This window comes from Rhinolophus ferrumequinum, chromosome 27 (assembly GCF_004115265.2).
Source record: "Rhinolophus ferrumequinum isolate MPI-CBG mRhiFer1 chromosome 27, mRhiFer1_v1.p, whole genome shotgun sequence".
NCBI classification, from domain to species: domain Eukaryota; kingdom Metazoa; phylum Chordata; class Mammalia; order Chiroptera; family Rhinolophidae; genus Rhinolophus; species Rhinolophus ferrumequinum.
The window spans coordinates 25239723-25259617 of record NC_046310.1 but is presented as its reverse complement, the minus strand read 5'-3'; the positions used below and the strand labels follow the sequence as shown (position 1 = coordinate 25259617).

Below are 19895 nucleotides of genomic sequence, written 5' to 3'. Positions count from 1 at the left end.
CGTAATTCTACAATGGAATTCTGGAAATCAGGCTGGACAGGTCCAGCAAGTATTGAATAAGTGGGCAGCTTCCAGGAGAGGTTGGATAGGTCCGTGCTTGGAGAACACCAGCTCTACTGCCTGCGTTATCACTTACCCATTCACCAGCTGCCTAAGTTCTTCTCTGACTGGGTTTTCTTGTCTCAAAATGGAGATGTTATTGTACCTACTTCATAGAGTTCTGAGAATTTCCAGTGCTAATCTATGAAGGAATATGGGAGCGTGCCTGGTACACAGTGAGAGCGCAGTAAATGTTTGACACTGTTCTTCCCAGGGTGGCTGCTTTGAACGAAGACAATCATTTGAGTGAATTAGGTCTGGTGTGTATGTGAAGACATTATGTGCTGATTTGTGAAGACAATTCCTGTGTGTTTCCAGGGTGCACTCTGATTTTCTCTGAGAGGACAGTTCTTTCTGTCACCACAATATGCCAGCCTGAAAGAGACACAGGATTAGCTGTGATCATTGAAGGACATGTAACTCTTGTTGATAAACATTTTCCTCTTCTAATTTGGTGGTTTTCAGTTTGTATTTCTGCTCCTGGAATCATGGGTGAGGGACAACAGTGTGACAGTGGTGGCATTAAGTGTGAGGGGTCAATGTGACATCATTTGTGCCCCCGACCAGATACCCCACCTCAGTCAGAACAGATCCCCTCCCCTATTATCTATTTTCCATATTCCAGTTCTGTGTAAAATTGTGTGTGAAAACGTTCTACTACTAAAAACCCCTTGGAAACCACTGGCTTGGGACACAGATTATTCATATTATCCTGCCCCCATTGCTTTCACTCTCGTCTACCCCAGGGATGCAGCTAATGTTAATGTCAGTGTGAGCAAAACATGATTAGGCAGGTAAATCTCCTGCAAAAGGCAATATAGCATAAATTAAACAAATTAGCTACAAATCAGATCAAATCTAAAGCAACGCATTCAATTATCTGCACCACCACCTCCTGCTGACATGGCTCTCTGAGAAGAGACTGGTTGTCATCCTGCGAACGGACCAGCGCTGAGCCAAGACCCATGAATCGTGTCAACCCAGCAAGCACAGTGCTTGGCTTGTTGGGCATTAGCTGAAGGTGCTGCCGTTTTGGTTAGCTGAATTTCCAGTGTCAGAAGGGGACCCACTCCCCATCTGCCTGAATTGTTAATGTTTGAACTTGTCTTTGTGTGTGGCTGGGAGCACCTGTTTATGAGACGCTATAAAATGCTTATATAGGGTCAACTTTGTGGTGAACCATTTATTGAAAAGTGGTTGGTTGGGTGGACCGATGAGCCTGGCGAGGGCAGTGCATTCTGCCCAAGGACAGTTGCACGTCTGGAGAGCAGAGGGTGGCAGCTCAAAGCTGGTGCTGCTGAGCGAGTCAGAGGCGGAGCCAGGAGGGACAGACCCCTCTTGGCCCCTCTGCCCTCCTCTCCCCAACATCTTACGCGGCGTGGCTGCTCCGCACTCCCTGTTAGCAGCCACTTGGACTTACCTCCCTTCAGAAGATCCCATCTCCATCCAGCCACTGTCTAGAATTCTCCAGGTGGGATTCCACATGCTGCTTCCCACTGTTCCCGTTGAGCACAGTGATTTTTGTCACATGGTGACTCCTGAAAAATCTGCTGCCAAGCGCCCTGCTGTTCATCAGCTCTCCTGTCCCCCATCTGGCTGACCTCAGCTCCTCCGTTGGAGGTAGATCTAAAGTGAGGATGCCTTTGGTTGGAATGTACCCACACAGGTTCAAGGGCATTTGCAATTGAATCAAGCTCACTTGTACTCAGAAATCACGGGTTGGTGGAGGTGATGACGGCTGCTGGCAAACTGGCAGCTTTGCTCTGATACTTTGCAGCCCCTGCCACGTGCTGACCCCTCCCACACTTACCCCAGGAAACCTGACCTTCTCTTTTGGCTGCTCACCCTTTCACCAGTGACCACTTCTCTTCTATCATCTGTAACTGTTTGAAGCGGCTCCTGTCTAACAGCTGTTGAGGGCAAGAACCATGTTTTGATGCTCCACATTCCTAACTTCTGAGGTGCCCAGTAGATACTTGAAGAATTAAGGAGTTTGTGAACGAGTGGCTAAATGAAAAGCTCAGATGCTCTCACTGCTTTTCAGCATTAGCAGACTGAGGTCCCACTCCTTCTTTTCCTTTCAGACTGCCTTCACTCTCCGCATGCCCTTGGGCCTCCCAGGCAGGATTGGCGGAGGCTGCCTGCTGGCTTCTCACTTCAGTGTTTCCTCCTGCCAGTCATCTCTCAGGCCTGCCAAATTCATTCTCCAGAAAAACCCCGTTACTTTCATGTTGCTTTCCTGCTCAAAAATGAATGCTTTACCATTGCCTGTGGAAAAAGCTCAGCACTTCTTAACCTGGCCTCCAATACTGACTATAGCTTGTCCTTGATATTCCTTTAAAAATATTTTAATTGTAAATGTTCCAAATACTGCAAAACATATAACAGATACTCATTTACCTGCCCCCGAGATTAAAGAGATATTAGCATTTCCCCATTTGTTTTCCCAAATAAACAAACATTACCGCTGCAGGTAGACCTTTTCCCCTTCCCCGTTAGAAATACTCGTTCCCCTTTTAGCTTTGTCTCTCAAGGTCTCCTCTGTGAACTGTTTGGTTCAGTTGGGTTCATCTCCTCCCTGACAGTTCCGTCTTCCTCCTTTTTTTCTTTGAGACCCAGTTCACTTTCCGCCTGTCCCAGTAGCTTCCCACCAACCCCTTAGTTTCTAAATGGCTAAGTTATTCCCCACGGCTAACCTGGAGACGGTTTTCTGCCTAAGATAGTCCTTATGCAGCACTCTGATCCCAGCACTGGGTTTCTGTTTCCCTCAGAGTAATGCTTTCATCTGACTGGATATTAACACCTGATTGTCCGCGTGTACTTCTTCTCCATGAGACAACAGCGTTGAGAATAAGATCTGAGTCTTAGTTTCATCCATTCATTCATTCTGCAATAATGACTGAGTGCCCACAGCTAAGCTCCAGGAATTGTTTTAGGCACCGAGGATACAGGAGTGAACACAACAGACAGTTGCTGCAATTGTGGAGCTTGTATTCCAGTGGGGGGAGAGAGAAATTACTGCATAAATGAGTATGTCAAGGTGAAAAGTGCTCAGGAGAAGAAAGAAGCCGGGAAAAGCCTATGGAGTAACGGAATTCTCGTTTCGATAAATTTTACATACATGGATTTCCTGTAAGCTCCACCTGGCTGCCAAACGCAGACGTGCTCGGTCCGTATCTGTTGAATTGAATGGTGTACCCAAGCAGATAGGGTTGGATTACCTGCCTGCGAAACACCTTCTTGTGTGGACTGTCCTTTTTGGAATAGTTACAGGAAGAGTTAGAGGAATGTAAATAATCACCCTTTGTCTCCAGGAGCACATCTGGGTCATTAAAGAAATGATAACAGATTTTGATTCCAGGGCATATCATTAGGGAGGGAAATCCTGCTTCCCGGTGACATATGAAAGTCCAGTCACATGAAGCGAATCTGGCTCCACCTTTCTTCAGCGATTGGGCTGATGGAGGGCCAGTGTTCCCCAGTGTTCTTGTGTGTGGGGGGATCAACTGTGATGCAAGAAGACCAACGTCCTCTCTCTGATTCTTCTAGCCTCCAGGAAAGGATGAAGCCCCTCCATTTGTCACTTAAAGAAATCACCGCGAAGGTAAGTGCCTTCACATGCCATTTTCTAAAGGAATCTCTGAAGGTTTCTCTTGAGTTCATTTCATGTCTAAAAAACATCTGGGCTCTGGGAGAAATGCAGCCTTTGAGAAGCCGCCCCACAGGCCAAGTGCTGAGCCACGAGCCAGGCAAGGTGGCAGCGTGGTTCGGGTCCTGACTGGGGTCCCCCAGGAATGGACCGGTCTGGCCTTTGCTTCAGAAGAAGCGTCAGGGCTGGGGGTGGAGGGCGACTGCTGCGTGCAAATGCGTTTGCTGAGCAGGGCTTTGCTGCGCGGGTCCATTTCCACGTGTTTGTGAGGAACAGCCCTCCCGGGAGGAAAAGTCCTTCATTTCCCATGCTCCACAGTTCCTCTGGCCGTTTCCCAGTTTTTGCGTCTCATTCATTTTTGAAAAGAACATTAAATGAAGTTCTTAAAGGTCACATCGCACACAGCGGTGTCCGGAGCAGTTAAGCCCCACCCAGGAGCACTGCCCGTCGGGGCTGCATCTTGTCCACAGTGTGGTATTGGGCTGGCCGGGCCGGGCCCGCAGGCAGCCTGCGCTGCCTTCTTCCAGGAACGTTCCCCCAAAGGAGGGTGGATGGCACTACCTGAGTCCCCAGACAGAACTCTGCTAAAGGGCTTTATTCTTAGGCTCCTGCGGGGCACAGGGCTGAGACCTTTCTCCTGCCCAACGTCAGGGACAAGTGAGACGGACTCAGTTTATGTGAAGCCAGAAGGGAAGTGTTCGGAACACACCTGAATTTCTGCGTAACATTAATATTCACGGCCCTGTGACCTCCCGCAGGAGCCCCCAGGGAGGGGATGAGGGGAGAAGCGGCCAGGGCATCTTGGATGGGTCGTGGGTAGAAGTGTTCCTTTTCCCCTATTTTCAGCTATAAACATGTGCCATTTCTCAGGCACATCCTAATTTCTGTGTAGAATTCAAAGGTGGAAAGACTCTTGGGTTTGGGTTCGCTGAGTATGAGAGCATCCTGTGGGTGACATAAATGGGCTTGGATCCCAGGAGTGAGCTGCAGGTGTGCATGTGACATAACACAGATGGTGTTTGTAAGTGTGTGTTTCATGTGACATATTGCACACACACGTATACACATATGTACACGCTATTGGGATTTGTGGACAGTCTCCAACTACCGTGAAAGCCACTGGATTTGCCCAAGTGCCAAAAGTGCTTTGCTTTGTTTGAATATCTTCTCTCAGGTAGTTATAAAAAACTTATAATTACCTTGGTTTTTCATAAGATTAAAGAATTCATGTCTAAGATTTAAAAATGTAAATGTAAAAGCTCCATTGATAATGAGTTCCTTAGGGTCTAATTTTATTTGGAAATGAAAAGGAGATGCAGATTTTCTGGGTCATGTATGTGTACGTCTGGTTGAGTTGTACGCGGGCTAGTATGTGTGTGTGTGGGGGGGGCATAGATTAGTCTACAGAGAATTAAAACAAAACTGTCTAGTCACACAAATCAACTTTCTCTCCTCTCTGGACTTGACTGACTGGTGCCCTTGAAGTAAATATCACAGTTTGGTACAGTTTTCTTTCATTAGTGTATTAGATGTACAGAGCTGACATTTTTTGATTCCCCCTTAAGGAGAGCTAGACCTTTCCTCCAACTCATTGCATTTCTTCAACTCTTATAGGTTACCCAAGCCAAAGGTAATTGAGGGATAAACGAGATAGAAGAAATAGTTGGAAATAAATGGGATTTCTGGAGATTGGTAGATATTAGATTTTATCTATCAGTGCCTGAAAGAATGTACATTGCGATTTAAAAAGATTTAGAACGGTTGTTTCTTATTAATAGTGACAGCTTGAAGGACAGATTTGCTCAACAAAGGAGAAACTGACCCAATTATGATTAACAGATACTGTTAACTAAAATCAGAAATACTGGACATACATTGGACGAGACATAAGATTTATGGCTGGTGTTACAGAGGGAACAGAAATGTCCTCGGACTTTGGTGACATTCTTAGATGACTGGGAGGGATGTGCCAGTCATCGGGCCTGGAGCCCGCCAGAGACTTCGCTCTGGGGGAAGGTGGCCAGAGCATCGTCCTTTTAATGCCCAGTTCTGACATCCTGACACATCCCAGGATTATTGAGAGGGTCTCACTGTGGACATGTGGGTGCTCAGAACTGCTGGTGGAGGCGTTGGTGTCGAAGCCGCCACACTGTTGCCTTCAACCAGAGAGTGAGTTTTTACTTATAAAGAGATTTGGGAAATTACAGCCGCTTAATGGAAAAGACTGCGTTTAAGACCATGGGAGAAGTGGTGTGATGTTTTAGGCAGGAGGTGCGGTCTGCTTTGATGGTAGAAACAACCTCAGTTTCAGTCTGAGATAAGCAGAACATTTCAAGTTGATGGTATTTAGCAAGATCTAGATTCTTCTGGGGAAATAAATTTTATATTTTCTCTGGGTTCCGTGAACTCAAATGGGTTAATTTTAGTTTTTGAATGGAATATTAGATTTTTAAGCAAGAAGAAAGGGGTGCTTCTCGGTAACACCCAAATGTCTCCACACAAGTATTTGCTATTATTCAGCTGTGCTGTATGCTTTTGTTGAACCAGAATGTTTTCTAAGGCCTTGTTAATCTGAGTATTGATATCCATTGAATATGAGGTTTTGCTTTAAACAAAACAAAAAAACTTGTGATGTTTTTGTTTCAAATAAAATAAAAGATAGTCTAAGACATTTGGAAAAGAAAACCAAGATGTAAGATATTTGCTATTTTTGGAAAAGCAAAGAAAAATGTAGGAAGCGTTTGGAGTATCTTGGAAAAATAAATGACAAAACCTGTAAATCTCACTAAGATCTGCTTCTGTATTTTTCACATCTGGCTTGCTAACAGGTTTCATGAGACACCTGTATCTAATAGGATTCTGTTTAGCCTGCACTCTGCCCTTGAGCTCAAGGCAGTGCCTCTGTATTTATTGCCTACTATGTGCCAGACACAGAGCAAAGTCTCTGCTCACATAGAGCTTGTATCCCCGCGGAGAGAGACAATAGAAAAACAAAGGCATAAAAACTAATAGTGTGTCGGTTAGAGAGGACGCTATGGAAAACATGAAGCAGGGAGGGGAGCACTGTTTTGTGTAGGTAATCAGCCAGGTCTTTCTTCCCAGGGGACATCTCAGCAGAGCCCTGGAGGGTGTGAGAGGCCTAAGAGTATTTCCGAAGGAGGGAGTAAGTGCAAAGGGCCTGGAGGGAGCAGGCAGAGTCATGATATTATGTTAGTCGGTGGGTGTGCTGTTGTGTAAGCTCAGGTCAGTTTTGAATTCGGGTATCATGAAAGTATATGACTCTAATGCTCATATAGCATTAAGCAGGAATTTGGTAATGCCTGCTTTGTTTTGTCCTCCCTTCCTTGTTTGCTTTTTCAGAACTCCCCTCCACTTACCCTTCATCACCACTCCTAATTACTTGTAAACCCAGAATCTCTGACCTGGCTGCTGATTGGCACCTGGATAAATGACGATTCATGGCTACTTCTCTCGCTCTAGGTGTGTGTGACCAAGAGACTCTGCAGTACTCTGAGGAAGAAAGTTAACGAAATTGAAACCCAACTACCGCCATTGCTTGAAGCCAAAATGGCTGCCATATCAGGTAACTGGAAATAGAGGGGACACTGAAGCAGGTGGATGGGATAATGACAGCCACCACCACACCCATGTTTTGTCCTTGATGAATGTTCTCTCTGTTACTTATGTCACACTCAGACACCGCAGAGTGTTTCTGGGGAGTTTCACTGAAAACTGTGGAATAAATGGGCAACATGGTCTCCTTATAAAGGGATGGGTGAGACTCTTAAAAATACATATATTCACATAATAGAACATAAGTTGTTTGGTAGGAACCATATTTTGGACTTGCACTTCCTGATTCTTTAAGACTAGATGTGCTGTGTGTGCCATAGAATTCAGGCCGATGTGTCTATGGCTTTGTATATTTGTAGTGCTCAGTGAGGTTTATTGGACGTGCTCTTCCTGTGGGGGAAAGAATGATGAGTGAGACACCGTGATGCACTCAGACTAAAAATGAAGTCAGATATTATTGATTTGGGGAGGTTCTCAGTGGGCCCTAACCCCTCCTTAATCCGGTAGTGATTAGGGGATGTGTTTTTCCATTAGTTAGTGGGTTGAAAACACGAGTCTTTGAAAATAGTATCTTACTCCATCATTGAATAGTGCTTTTGAACATTATGGTTATCTTATTTTCACAGCAGCTGTATTAAGTAGGTGAGTGAGAGGCTGTGATCCCAGGGAACAGGTGGGAGATCGAATGCCCTTCGGTTAAGTTCATTCGAGTGCTAGCCGATCAGTGGCCAGAGCCCCGGTGTGACACATGGAGTTTTAATCCAGTTACGTAATAACATCCTGCAAATATTCTCTGAGTTTTGTAGGTTGAATGAACCCACAGCTCACCAGCTTCAGAAGAATCATAAAAATATAACAAAAAAGTATAATAATCACATGCATGGGTTTTAAATGGCATTTTAAGAAGGAATACAATAATTGGCAGCTTCTGCTCTTCAGATCATTAAACAAGTAATGTTGGCAGCTAACGAGCAGTTTGGTTCCTGGCACAGTCACGCGGATTATTTACAACCAGGAGGCCATCGAAATGTGAATGTGGGCCTTGCCTCTCAACAGCCTCACGTGCCATTTCCTTGGAATTATGGCCCCATCTGCTAAGAGGAAAAAAAGAAGACTGAACACAAGCTTGCTTCTGAGTTAGGGTTTCTGCCTTTCTGAATCCATATAGCTCTCCTGGGAATACAGGTGGAAGTGTTTCTATTAAGCCCAAGGGAGGAGATACATCATTCAGGCAGCAGAGAGAGGCCTCTCTCAGATGTGAATAATCCCCTGTTAGAATCCCAGTGAAAATACTTAAGATGGTGTATTGCATACGGGGCCTGGATTTTCTGTTCAGTTCTTCGATCAGCTGAGAAAATCGGTGAGTCCTGATCGGTGAGGAATGACCCGAATGAACGGGGTGGGGTCGTACCTCTTGACCTTTCCATTACCTGGTTACTCTCTAGGCCCTTGGTGAACGGGCCTTCCAGTCAATGGCTGTCCCTATGGGTTGGCCTGCTGGCAGGGTGCTCAGCATTCTTTTGCAACTTCCGTACATAATGTGATTTCTGTTTTCTTTTGAGCTATCTCCACAGCGTGGAAGGCCTGAAGTGGGAAAAGGTGCTTCCTTTAGGATCCTGATAGGCCTGTTGGAGTCCCTTCACAATGGCAAAGCCTCACTCCATTAGGCAAAAGCCCCAGGGACAAACCTGTCGGAGAGAAGGCTTTCTCCATCTCGGGCTATCTGTGAGAATGCTGAGGGCAATGCCCGAGATTCTCAGAAGCAGCAGTGAATGGAGATGATCTGAAGGGACGTCCTTAGGATTCTTAGGGGTGTTTGGTCTATGTGACGGTTTCCACAGTTTACTGTCTCAGATCGCCAATCCTGCGTTTGATATAAGGACTAAGGACTTTCCTTTCCCTTTTCCTTTTCATTTTAAAGAATTTTATTGCAGGATGTTAATGTTCAGGACAGTTTGGAGTACCTCAGACATCTAATCAGGTTTTTGGTAACTGGTTTTAAAATGTTACTTGAGTATTTTTCTCATACTGGCTTTCATCCAGTATTAGCACTATTCAATGATGGAGTAAGACATGATTTTTCAGGCAAAAGCACTACTTACTGGATTGTTTAGGAGATATTAATTTGAGTAAAGAGTTTCTCCTTAATAACCTGAGACATCAATCCATGGATAGCTTTTATGGTAGTTTTACACTGTCTTGCATAGCTTTGGCAAGTTTGTCTTCCTTTTTGTCATTTGTTTCTAAACCCAATGCGAAACTCCCCCGTCCCAGCTGGGCTTCTGACTCTTCTAATTTTTCAGACAAACAAAGACCTGACCAGTGGTATAGTCTGCATTAGTAAGCAAGCTAGAGGAACTCAGAGTACTCACCCAGTATTTATTCCACAAAAGCTCAAGCGATTTGCAATCCAAAGAGGATTTGAAATATGAAACTTCTGAGGCATAATATCACTTGCAGTGTACACTGAGTCTTCTCTTTTATTAAGTGAGATAGTCCGGTGCCTGCGGAGGTTTGGGTATGTCCTAAAGGCTCCAAGCTTCCCTTTCCCTGCAGACATTGTTCTTGTTGGGTCAACTGCCATTGCCGCGAATGGTTCTGGGACTGACTGCAGGTTGAGCCTCTGAGTACTAACAGCAGTCGCAGAAAGCCAGCAGCCACAGCCAGGGTGGCTATGGCACCGGCCAGTTGCATTTGCAAGGTGGCCAGCCTGTTTGGCACTGTCTCTATCTGTGGCCATGGACTCACACGCAGCAGCCTGAGCATTTCCTCTGGTTTCAGTGCCTGCACCAGGCAAAGCAAAACCGTCCATAGTGGTCATGGCTTCACCACCCTCCCTGCCAGCGCTGAGCCCGTCGCCCGGCTGCCTCCTGCCCTGCCCTGCATCACCATCTTCAGCAGAGCCGATGCCGAGACTTGGCAGGACTCATAGTCATGTGACCCTCAGCCCAGCGCTTTGCCGCTGCAGTTGTGGTTGTTGTATTTACAGACTTCATCGATATTCCGGGCTTCATGCATGTCGTTGGCCAGTTCCCAGGTTTCCTGGGTCCTACCACTCCGGATACCATCATCGCCGACGAGTTGAAGTTGTCACCTCTAGAACCATGACGTGACTTTACCTTGCTAGGTCTCTGGGTGTGGGCTTCGGACCCTCCCCACCCCCCAGAGGCAGACCCTACTAGCCTCTTGTGGCAGCCACGACACTCAGTGACAGGCCTTTGCGCAATATGAGACTCATTTGCTATCTGCAGAGACTGGGAATAAGAAATCGTTTCATTTTCAAACTCAGCAAGTCCTAGCTTCTTTATATTTAACAGTGTATTCTTTAACTCCCCTCTCTTTTCTTGCATTTTGTCACAGGCGATGACAAGAAACCAGTGGGCACTTACTTGTATATGCCCCTAGAATCTCCTTGGCTATCTGATTAACTTCCTTAAGAACTCTTTCCTGTGTCACCTCAGGGGACGACGTGACCAGACTTTCAGCCACTGCAACACGAGGGCCCGTTTCCTCCAGATCTCACAGGACTTTTCTTGCTTCCCATTCAGCCTCACTGAGGCCTGCTGGGCTTTTCCTGTCCCCGGGTCAGTGCCTCGGGTGGTAGGGGTTTGGTCAGCAGCACTCCACCTTGATTCCCAAACCTGTTCCCATTATTGACTGTTGTGTAGGAAACCGCCTCAAAGCTCAGTGACTTAAAACGTCACTGGTGGTTTATTTTGCCCTTGAATCTGTGATTTGGGTGGGTCTTGGCAGAGACAGCTAGGGCAGCTCCGGGGCTGGCGGTCCACCGCCAAGGTCATGTGCTCCTGTGACTGGCAGGTTGGTCGGCCTGTTGGTTCCTGTCTGTGTGGGCCTCATGGTTGCCAACTGGCTTCCTTACAGCTTGGCTGCTAGGTTCTAAGAGTATCCCAACAGACTGAAGTGGGAGTTGCTTATTTCTTAAGGTCTAGACCCAGAAAGTGGCCTGTGTCTCTACTAATGTGTGATAATCTACCTTGAAATAAGAGACATTTGTTACATCACACAGTTTCTGAGGGTTTGGAGTCCAGAAGCAGCTTAGGGGGTGGTCCGGATCTCATGGTTGCTATGAAGATGTCGGGCGGGGCGGCAGTCCTCCGAAGGTTCGATGGGGCTGAAAGGTCTGGGAAGAAGACAGAAGCCATGGTGCCTTGTTTGGACTCATTTTCCAAAATGAGTGAGAGGAGATTTGGCCAGGAGGTGACTCCTTGGCCAGCTGTCACTTACTGTTGCAGGTTTTGGCTAGTGTACCTGTTACAAAAGGGCTGTGATGGCATCGACCTCCCTTATTACCAGGTGGCATTGGCCTCCAATGCCTGTGTAGGCTGGGCCACTTGATGGTGGTGGGGATTCCTTGGTTTGGTTTTCGGTGCTGAGCTCACGAGGGTGGAGCCCTGCTAGGTCCCCTTCCCAGGCCACTTACTCACCTGAGCCCTGGAGGTCTCGTCACTGCCATGGTTGGATCCCGCCTGGTAATATGAACCAAGGAGAAGACTCTCGCTGAGGCTTGGAGCAGGTCTGGTCTAACTGTCCGCTTCAGGCTCCTTTCCCGTGGGCCTCACCAAGGTTTTTCTGGGTCAAAGTTGCGAGCCGTCTTTCCACAGAGCAAAGATCTCAAAAAGTGCTCCATAAAAGGGAACCAGCCCGGACACGGCTCCTTATCCTCTGCTGCCCTCTTTGAAAGCTCACCCGCTGCCCCTGGGCTTGATTGCTTTGGCCCCTCACTAAGCTATTGGAGCTCTGGGGGCAAAGTGAGGGGATGACCTTGGCACCTCCAGAGCGTGTGTGGTATGTGTGACTGACCAGCCTGTGGCTGAGATGTCAGCATCAGAAGTATGGGCCTGTCTCTTCCTCTAGAACTGTGCTGGGTCCCGCCCAACCATTGACTGACCTTTGGCGACCAGTGCTCGTGTCTTGAGCTCAGTCAGCTTCCAGGGTCCATATGCCATGTCCTCCTTCTCACAGCTGGGGCTTCCTTAGCCCTCCTCCAGTTCCCATGACCTTTCCTTTCCAGAAACAGCAGGTGTTTACGTGGTGGTAACCCACGGGCATGACTCAGCAATAAGCTTTCTTCCTGTGTGTCGTTGGCCTTCTGTCTTGGATTCTGGTTCTGCACTGTTTCTGAGACACGGTCCTGGACGGGCCCCCTAGTGCTGGATGGGCCCCCACATCCTGCACCCATGCTCCACCTGTGTCTGTACTCCGTACCCCGACTAGTATCCCAGTTTTCATCTGGCGCGGGGCCTGCCATGCTCTGACCATCTCCCCTTTCCTAGGATCAAGGACTCCTGGCCTCTGGTGCAGACATGGTGCTGGCATTTCTGGCTCCAGCCTTACCCCGCTTGACTCATCCACTGTTATTGATCTGGTCCATCTGTTGAGTCGCCATGCTACGCTTTTCTCGGTCTTTGCCTAATGCCTGGCACTCTCCTCCAGCCACTGACCTAAACCAGAGCTTTGTAGAGCGAGTGAAACATTTTGTGCTTTCAGTGAATAAGAATAACTGATTTTTCTTTTTTAAAAAAGGGACCCTCATTTGTTGATTGCTGATCCCCAGAATCTGTCATTTCCTCACCTCCTTTGGGCCCCTCAGTTTCTGGTATATTTTCTTTCCCACCTGCCCCCCTGTTACCAGTTCCCAGGAAACAAACAGTTCAGAGAATCATATATTCTTAAATAGCATATCAAGAGGAGTCTGGCACTCCAAGAGAATTTTTTTAAAAAAGATGGTTCTATCCGATTTGACTTTTTCTTTATAGAGAATAAAATTTATCTACACTTAAAATATATTTGTTGCAGACATATCTGTCTAAATGGGAATCTGAAATAATTTTTAGCTTATGATTTTTGGGGAAATAAGAACATTCTAGAAATAAACTAGATTTTTTAGATAAGCACAAAATGTTTTACTCTCTCTACAAAAGACTGTGATTTAGGTCAGTAGCTGGAGGAGATGACAGACCTAGTAAAGATTTTTCAAAGATGTTATATATCCAGTGTGGACATAAAGGAAGACCCACCAAATGAGAAAAGCAAAGGCTGTTATTCTTCAGAGCCCCCGGTAGCAAGGGAGGCAGGCTCCATCACTTGTGTTTTGGCAGAGACTCAGAGACACGCAGAGGAGTGGGGAAGCTTCATGGTGGAACGTGGAAGGTTCTTGGTGTGCTCCGATTGGGGCTGTTGGCCTGGGGAAGCTGGAGGCAGCTGACTAGTGCCTCCCATGTGATTGGTTAGGGGTGTGTGTTTGGCTTTCTCTGGTTGGTCCTAAGTTGGAAGCAGGAACAGAAATTAAGGAAGCTGTCAGTTATTAATCAAGTCCTAGTCATTTTGGGATGATTGTTACAGAAGTGATGTTTAGCTCCCTGGATTGTCACTGGAGACAGCAGTCTGATTTCCTACAAGTCTGCCTTACAGCCGGCTGGCTTCCTGGACAGGTAGCTGCAGTGGATCAGGGTTCTGTTTCTATATATGACCTGGCTGTTGTCCGTTTGTTTATGTCGTCTCTGACCAGGCACCACATTGTCTCAAGCAGTCAATGTTTTATGTAAATTCTGTTTTCCAGCATTATTTTCCCCTTATCTTCTCTATGAAACAAGTGGCCCTCTAAAATGTTTATGTGCAAAACCAGCCATGGGGCTCTTTCTGCTCATAGAAAGTGCTTTTTGCTATCACAGGAAATCATAATAACTGGGAGAAGGAAACAAAACTGAATAGAAAATGACAAATTCCATCTGAAGAAGGTTCCATGAAAAGGTGGGGGTGGGGTGAGGTTGGGCAGGGGCTGGTCTTTGTTCCCTTTGTTCAGCTCCCCAAGGTCCCAGCAGGTAGCCCAGAGGGGAGGCACTAATGGCCCAAGGTTCCTTCTTGCCTTAACCACATGGACTTGATCTAGGAGCCCCTCAAAAGATCTGGTGTCCTGCCAGAAAAAAGTGCAGGACTCTTACTATTTTTGGTGTTTGATGATTTTCAGCACTGGCTTTATTTATTCATAATAAAGAAATGCAGCTCAAATTTGGGTAGGTAAAGGTGGATAATTTTAGGAGGATCATTACAAACGGGCTGGCTATGAGTCCAGGTAAGTACCGTGTGTACATACGTGGCATCCCCCCAGATGAAAGGCGTAGTAACACTGGGGGACTGACCAGGTGAAACAGCCCATCTGAGTGCAGCATTCATCCCGAACCCCCTTTGTGCTTCCTCTGTTTATGGATGATCTGTGGCCACTTGGCCAAGTCACTTATTGAGGTACATTGTGTGGAATATGCACCTAACGACATTGGAAGAGCCAAGTTCAAGTTTAGTAAACTCATGGGATTTCAGAACTCCAAAACTTTGGGACCTTGGGACCTCAGGAAGGTCACTTTCTGGGTCTCAGTCTCCTCAACTAGAAACCAGGGACAGTCATTATGAGACCCTCTTCCTGGATTGTTGGGCGCACTAAATGAGGCAAGTCATAGACTCTCGAATAATAGCCTCAATAAATGACCCTCAGATACTACGAAGGAGAGGGTAAATATTTAAATCCTGAGATGTGGAGGATAAAGTTAGAACAGAGTGGGTAAGATCAGCTTCGGCATACACCTAGGGGTTTTTAATTGTTACTGTAGAATAAGATGTTTTCACAGGTACTTAAAAAAAAACTGTGTGGACGCCCAAGTGCACACGTCCCTCGCAGAGGAGCCAGCGGGCATCTGTGCAGCATGGTGGTGAAGGCGGGACAGTCACCTCCACAAACCCCTCCTGTGGCCTTAGGAGAGGCTCGTTAGAGTTACGGAGATGGGGGTCACCGGGTCACAGAGGGGACTCCGTTCAGGGATCAGTGTTTACACTTCTCTGAGTTTTCATCACAGAGCTCTGGACCGGTTTAAGCAGTCAGCAAGATTTACCTCACGGGCTGGGATCGGAGGCCAAGATGCTTATGAAATACTCACCGAGGGCAGGGGAGCATTTTCTCATGACTTGTGTTTTGATATTAAGCATTTCTTTGGGAATTCACACTCACTCTGCCTCTGTAACACTTGCACGTCTATCACCATGCGTTTTCCCAAGCCATATTCCTTAGGATCCAGGAGGGCACCCAGGATTTAATTCATGATCTCTGTCATGTTTTATTAAGGCCCTGGTCTCTAGCTCTCGCGATGGTCTAAGGATGTGTTTCCAGCAAACCTCTGTACAGGCGCTCGCTCTGTCGGTGTGGTCTTTTACGATTTGTTTTTAGAGGCCTTTCCTCTCCGAAGTGTTCTCAGGAGGAGGTTGCACCCTATGCTGGGTTTTGCCTGGTGTCTCTCGGGGCACAGTGGGTGTCCATCCTACTCCCTATTAAATCTTTTGCTTGAAAATAGGGTCCAACAGAAAGGCTGGGGCTTCCTAAGTGCGGGCTGAGGAGGGACATTTGAAGGCAGGACCGGGTACTCATGGGTGCTCTGCCCAGAAGCAGGCACACCTCTGGGGCTGGCCCCCCACAGCTCCCCGAGCGAGCGAGCGCGTCACTCCATAGACAGTGTCACTCCATAGGGGCTCCACCCAAGGCAGCCTTAACTTGCTCACTGTTCAGGATAGAAATCACAGATCCAGGAAATGGTTCAGTTGTGTTTCTATTTTCAGCTCAAAGCTTGTGGAAGTCCAGGCTGCTGTGCTTGTCAGGACTTTGCTTTTCCTAAATGGGTCCAAACCCGCCAGCTTGGCATTTGGGGCCCTCTGCCATTTGGATCCAACTTCATTGTCAGTTACGTGCTTCCTACCACCCGCTGAAGACACAGCCCTTGGCTCTCTAACCAGCTTTCCCATTTCTCTGCTGTAAACCTGTCCTCATGGAACCCGCCTCTGTCTCCCCCTCTGGAAGAATCTCTCCTCTAAGCTCTCTTAGGTTGTTTGCCTATTTCTTATGACACATCTTCTCACCTTTATTTGATGGATCTCCCGGAGAGCGGGGCTGTGTCTTGTTCTTGTCTGTGTTTTTCCACTATAGTGATGGACAATAAGTACCATGTTTCCCTGAAAATAAGACCGGGTCTTATATCAATTTTTGCTCCAAAAGACACATTAGGGCTTATGTTCAGGGGATGTCCTCCTGAAAAATCATGGTAGGGCTTATTTTCCACTTAGGTCTTATTTTTGAGGAAACACGATAGAGTCTCAAAAGATGTTTATCTATTCACGGAATAGAAACTATGGCTATCTGTGACAGAAAGGATGTGTGCTAGGTGTCCGGAATGCCTTAAAAGTGGGAAAACCTTTGTAACATTTTCAATATTTATATCAGGTTGAAATCTGCCTCTTAAGTAATAACAGAGAAGTAAACAGCACAGTTTAATACTAAGAGGAGGGTTCTGGAGTTATGTTTGAGTTGGAAACTTGCCCTGCATTTTATTACTATGTAACCTTCAGCAATACATCCAATTCTCTACGTTTCTGTTTTCTCCACTGCAGAGATAACATGTATGTCAGTGAACATAAAATGCACCACATTATTTTATATACTACTAAAAAAGAAAAATTGCTGGCAATCAAACAATGATACGATGCGTTCTGTGGCTTAGAATTATTTTATGCTTATTGAAATGGCTCTTTTAGATGTATTTAGGCTTTTGAAAAAAATCCCATACCACTTTTTAAAAAGGAAAATGAATGGGTTAAAGTTTTCCTAAAATGTCTTCCTATTCAGAATGTGAGTTCTGAAGCACATTTCGACTCCCAGTAGTCGAGGCTCATGTTTTTTCACAGGTTATCGTCCTCTATAAAGTGAAGCTATTGGTGATTCAAATTATTTTTTTCTTCTCCACAAATGAACTACTGTTTTCTGTATTATTATCTGCCAAGCCCCTAACACTGTTCTTCAAGTTTTAAATGCTGGTGCCTTCCTGATCTTACAAATCCATATCAACGGTTTTCAAGCAACACCCAGGACTCTAATGGCCCTGGAGTGGTTTGTACACCAGGGGTTTGCAGATGGTCAGCCAGGTCTCAGAGAATAACAATCACATAATAAACACCTGTTACCGCCTCTACACTGATTGTAAGACACATCCCATTTCAGGGATGGTGACATGTTAAAAAAAGGTCATCTTAGAATAGATAACATAAGGCATTTCCTCCTGCCCAGGGTTGTGATGTGTTTAAAGGAGAGAAAGTTTGTAGCTATTTTGTGATTATGGTTATAATAAACTCCTAGGAAACACAGTGGAGCTCCTTAATAAGGCTATTATTTGTGGAGCAGCCATTAATGTGATATATTTACTAATTTATGGTATAATTTTCATATTTAAAGTCTCCCTACTGTGTTTTTCCTTTTTCATTGAGGTTTGATTTACATTCAATAGAATGCACAGGTCTTACGTGTCCTGTTCTATGAATTTTGGCACCTGTGTTATCAGCAGCCTTGTCAGGATTTTTCATCACCCCACAAATGTCACCCTGTGCTCCATCCCCGTCATCATCCTCTTTCCCCAGACAGCTCTGTTCTGGCATCTTTTCCCATGGATTCATTTTGCCTGTTTGAGAACTTAATATCAGTGGAATCACGTGGCTGTATGCTTCGTGTCTTTTTGTTGTTGTTGTTGAGATACTTCCCTGTCGCTGCGTGTCTGGAATTTATGCCTTGTTCTTGCTGAGTAGCCGTGCATTGTGTAGCGATCCCGCTGTTCGTGCATTCTCCTTTTAAGGGACGTTTAGGTTATTTCCAGTTTTTGGCTGTCCTGGCATAACCACTGTGAACACGTGAGTGCATTTTTTCGTTACATGTTTTCATTTCTCTTGGGTAAATGCCTGGAAGTAGAATTGTTGGATCAAAGGATAGGTGTAGGTTTAACTTGGTGAGAACTGGCAGAATTTTTCTCAATCGGTTGCACCATTTTACATGCCCCACTGTGTCTGAGCGTTCTGGGCCCTCCTCGTCTGTATAACTGGAGAGTTTCAGTCTGGTGAATTCAAGCCATTTGAGTGGTTTTGTAGTGGACTCTCTATGGCTTTAATTTGCATTTTCCTGGTGCCTGCTGATCACCAACACTTTGTCACATGCTTATTGGCCAGTTGCGTAACTTACTTGGTAAAGTGCCTGTTACATCAGTTGCCCGTTTTCCTGTAGGGTCAATTGGCGTTTTAATTACTGAGTTGTAGGATTCACGTATATTGTCAGATCTATGTATGGTGGATATTTTCTCCCAGTCTGTGGCTTGTCTATTCATTTTCTGAATGGTATTTTTTGATGAGTAGAGGTTTTTAATTTTGATGAAATCCAGTTATCTATTTTTTCTTTTTTAATTAGTGTTTTCTGTGTCCTAGCTAAAGCTTTTGCCTTTCCCAAGTCAGAAAAATATTCTCCTACATTTTCTTCTAGAATCTTTATGGTTTTTGCTTCTATATTTAGGTCTGTGATCCATCTCTAATGGAATCTGGGGTATGGTTTGAGGTGTGGATTAAGGTTAGTGTTTTCCGCATTCAAGTAGCTCATTGTTCCAGTAGCATTTGTTGAAAATACTCTTTTCCTCACTGACTTGCTTTGGCCCTTTGTTGAAAATCAGTTGGCTGTGTGAGTGTGATCTACTTCTGGTCTGTCTGTTCCATTCCATCGAGCTGTCTGTCTGTCTGTGTGCCATCCTGTCGTGACTTACTGTAGCTTCAGTGTTAGTTTGAAATCAAATAGTGCGTGTCCTCTAGCTTTGTTCGACTTTTCAAGGATTGTTCTGGTTTATATAGCCCTGTGCATTTTCTTTTACATTTTAGAATAAGCTTGTCAATTTCTACAAATGACCTGCATGAGATTTTGATTGGAATTGGATCAAATCAATAGATCAATTTGAGAAAATGGAAATCATAACCACGTGTGGTTTCCCAATGTTTGAATATGTAGTATATCTTTGTAATTATTTCAATCTTCTTTAATTTATCTCTGAAGTTTTAAAAATGGTTTTCTGTGTCTTGCATGTGCTTCTTTCAATTTATCCCGAAATGTTTTGAGTTTTAAAATATCTTACTTAAAAAGAATTCCTCTTCCCCTTGTTTGCAGCTGATATTAGAATACACTTGATTTTTTTTTAATTACATTGTTGTGATGGTTGCACAACTCAGTAAATTTGCTTTTTTTTTTTTTTTTAAGAAAAGATTTTATTGGGGAAGGGGAACAGGACTTTATTGGGGAAGAGTGTGTATTTCCAGGACTTTTTTCCAAGTCAAGTTGTTGTCCTTTCAATCTTAGTTGTGGAGGGTGCCGTTCAGCTTCAAGTTGTTGTCCTTTCAGTCTTAGTTGTGGAGGGTGCAGCTCAGCTCCAGGTCCAGTTACCATGGCTAGTTGCAGGGGACACAGCCCATCATCCCTTGTGGGACTCGAGGAGTCGAACCAGCAACCTTGTGGTTGAGAGGACACGCTCCAACCAACTGAGCCATCTGGGAGCTCAATGGCAGCTCAGTTCAAGGTGCCATCCATGTTCAATCTTTAGTTGCAGGGGGCGATGCCCACCATCCTTTGCAGGACTCGAGGAATCTAACTGGCAACCTTGTGGTTAAGAGCCCGCGCTCCAACCAACTGAGCCATCCAGGAGGCAGCTCAGCTCAAGGTGCT

The 19895-nt window shown here is 45.6% G+C and overlaps 1 protein-coding gene and 1 pseudogene across 6 annotated transcripts in view; one reads left to right on the top strand and one right to left on the bottom strand.

The window, feature by feature from the left end:
• DISC1 (DISC1 scaffold protein) overlaps positions 1–19895 on the top strand; it is a 285116-nt gene that overhangs the window by 108582 nt on the left and 156639 nt on the right. For all 6 annotated transcript variants that reach the window (XM_033099896.1, XM_033099897.1, XM_033099898.1 and 3 more), the window contains exons 7-8: positions 3649–3703; positions 7229–7331. In XM_033099896.1, coding sequence (XP_032955787.1) covers positions 3649–3703; positions 7229–7331 — 158 coding nt within the window. The remainder of the gene's footprint in view (positions 1–3648; positions 3704–7228; positions 7332–19895) is intronic.
• LOC117018422 (COP9 signalosome complex subunit 5-like) lies at positions 9432–11795 on the bottom strand (annotated as a pseudogene).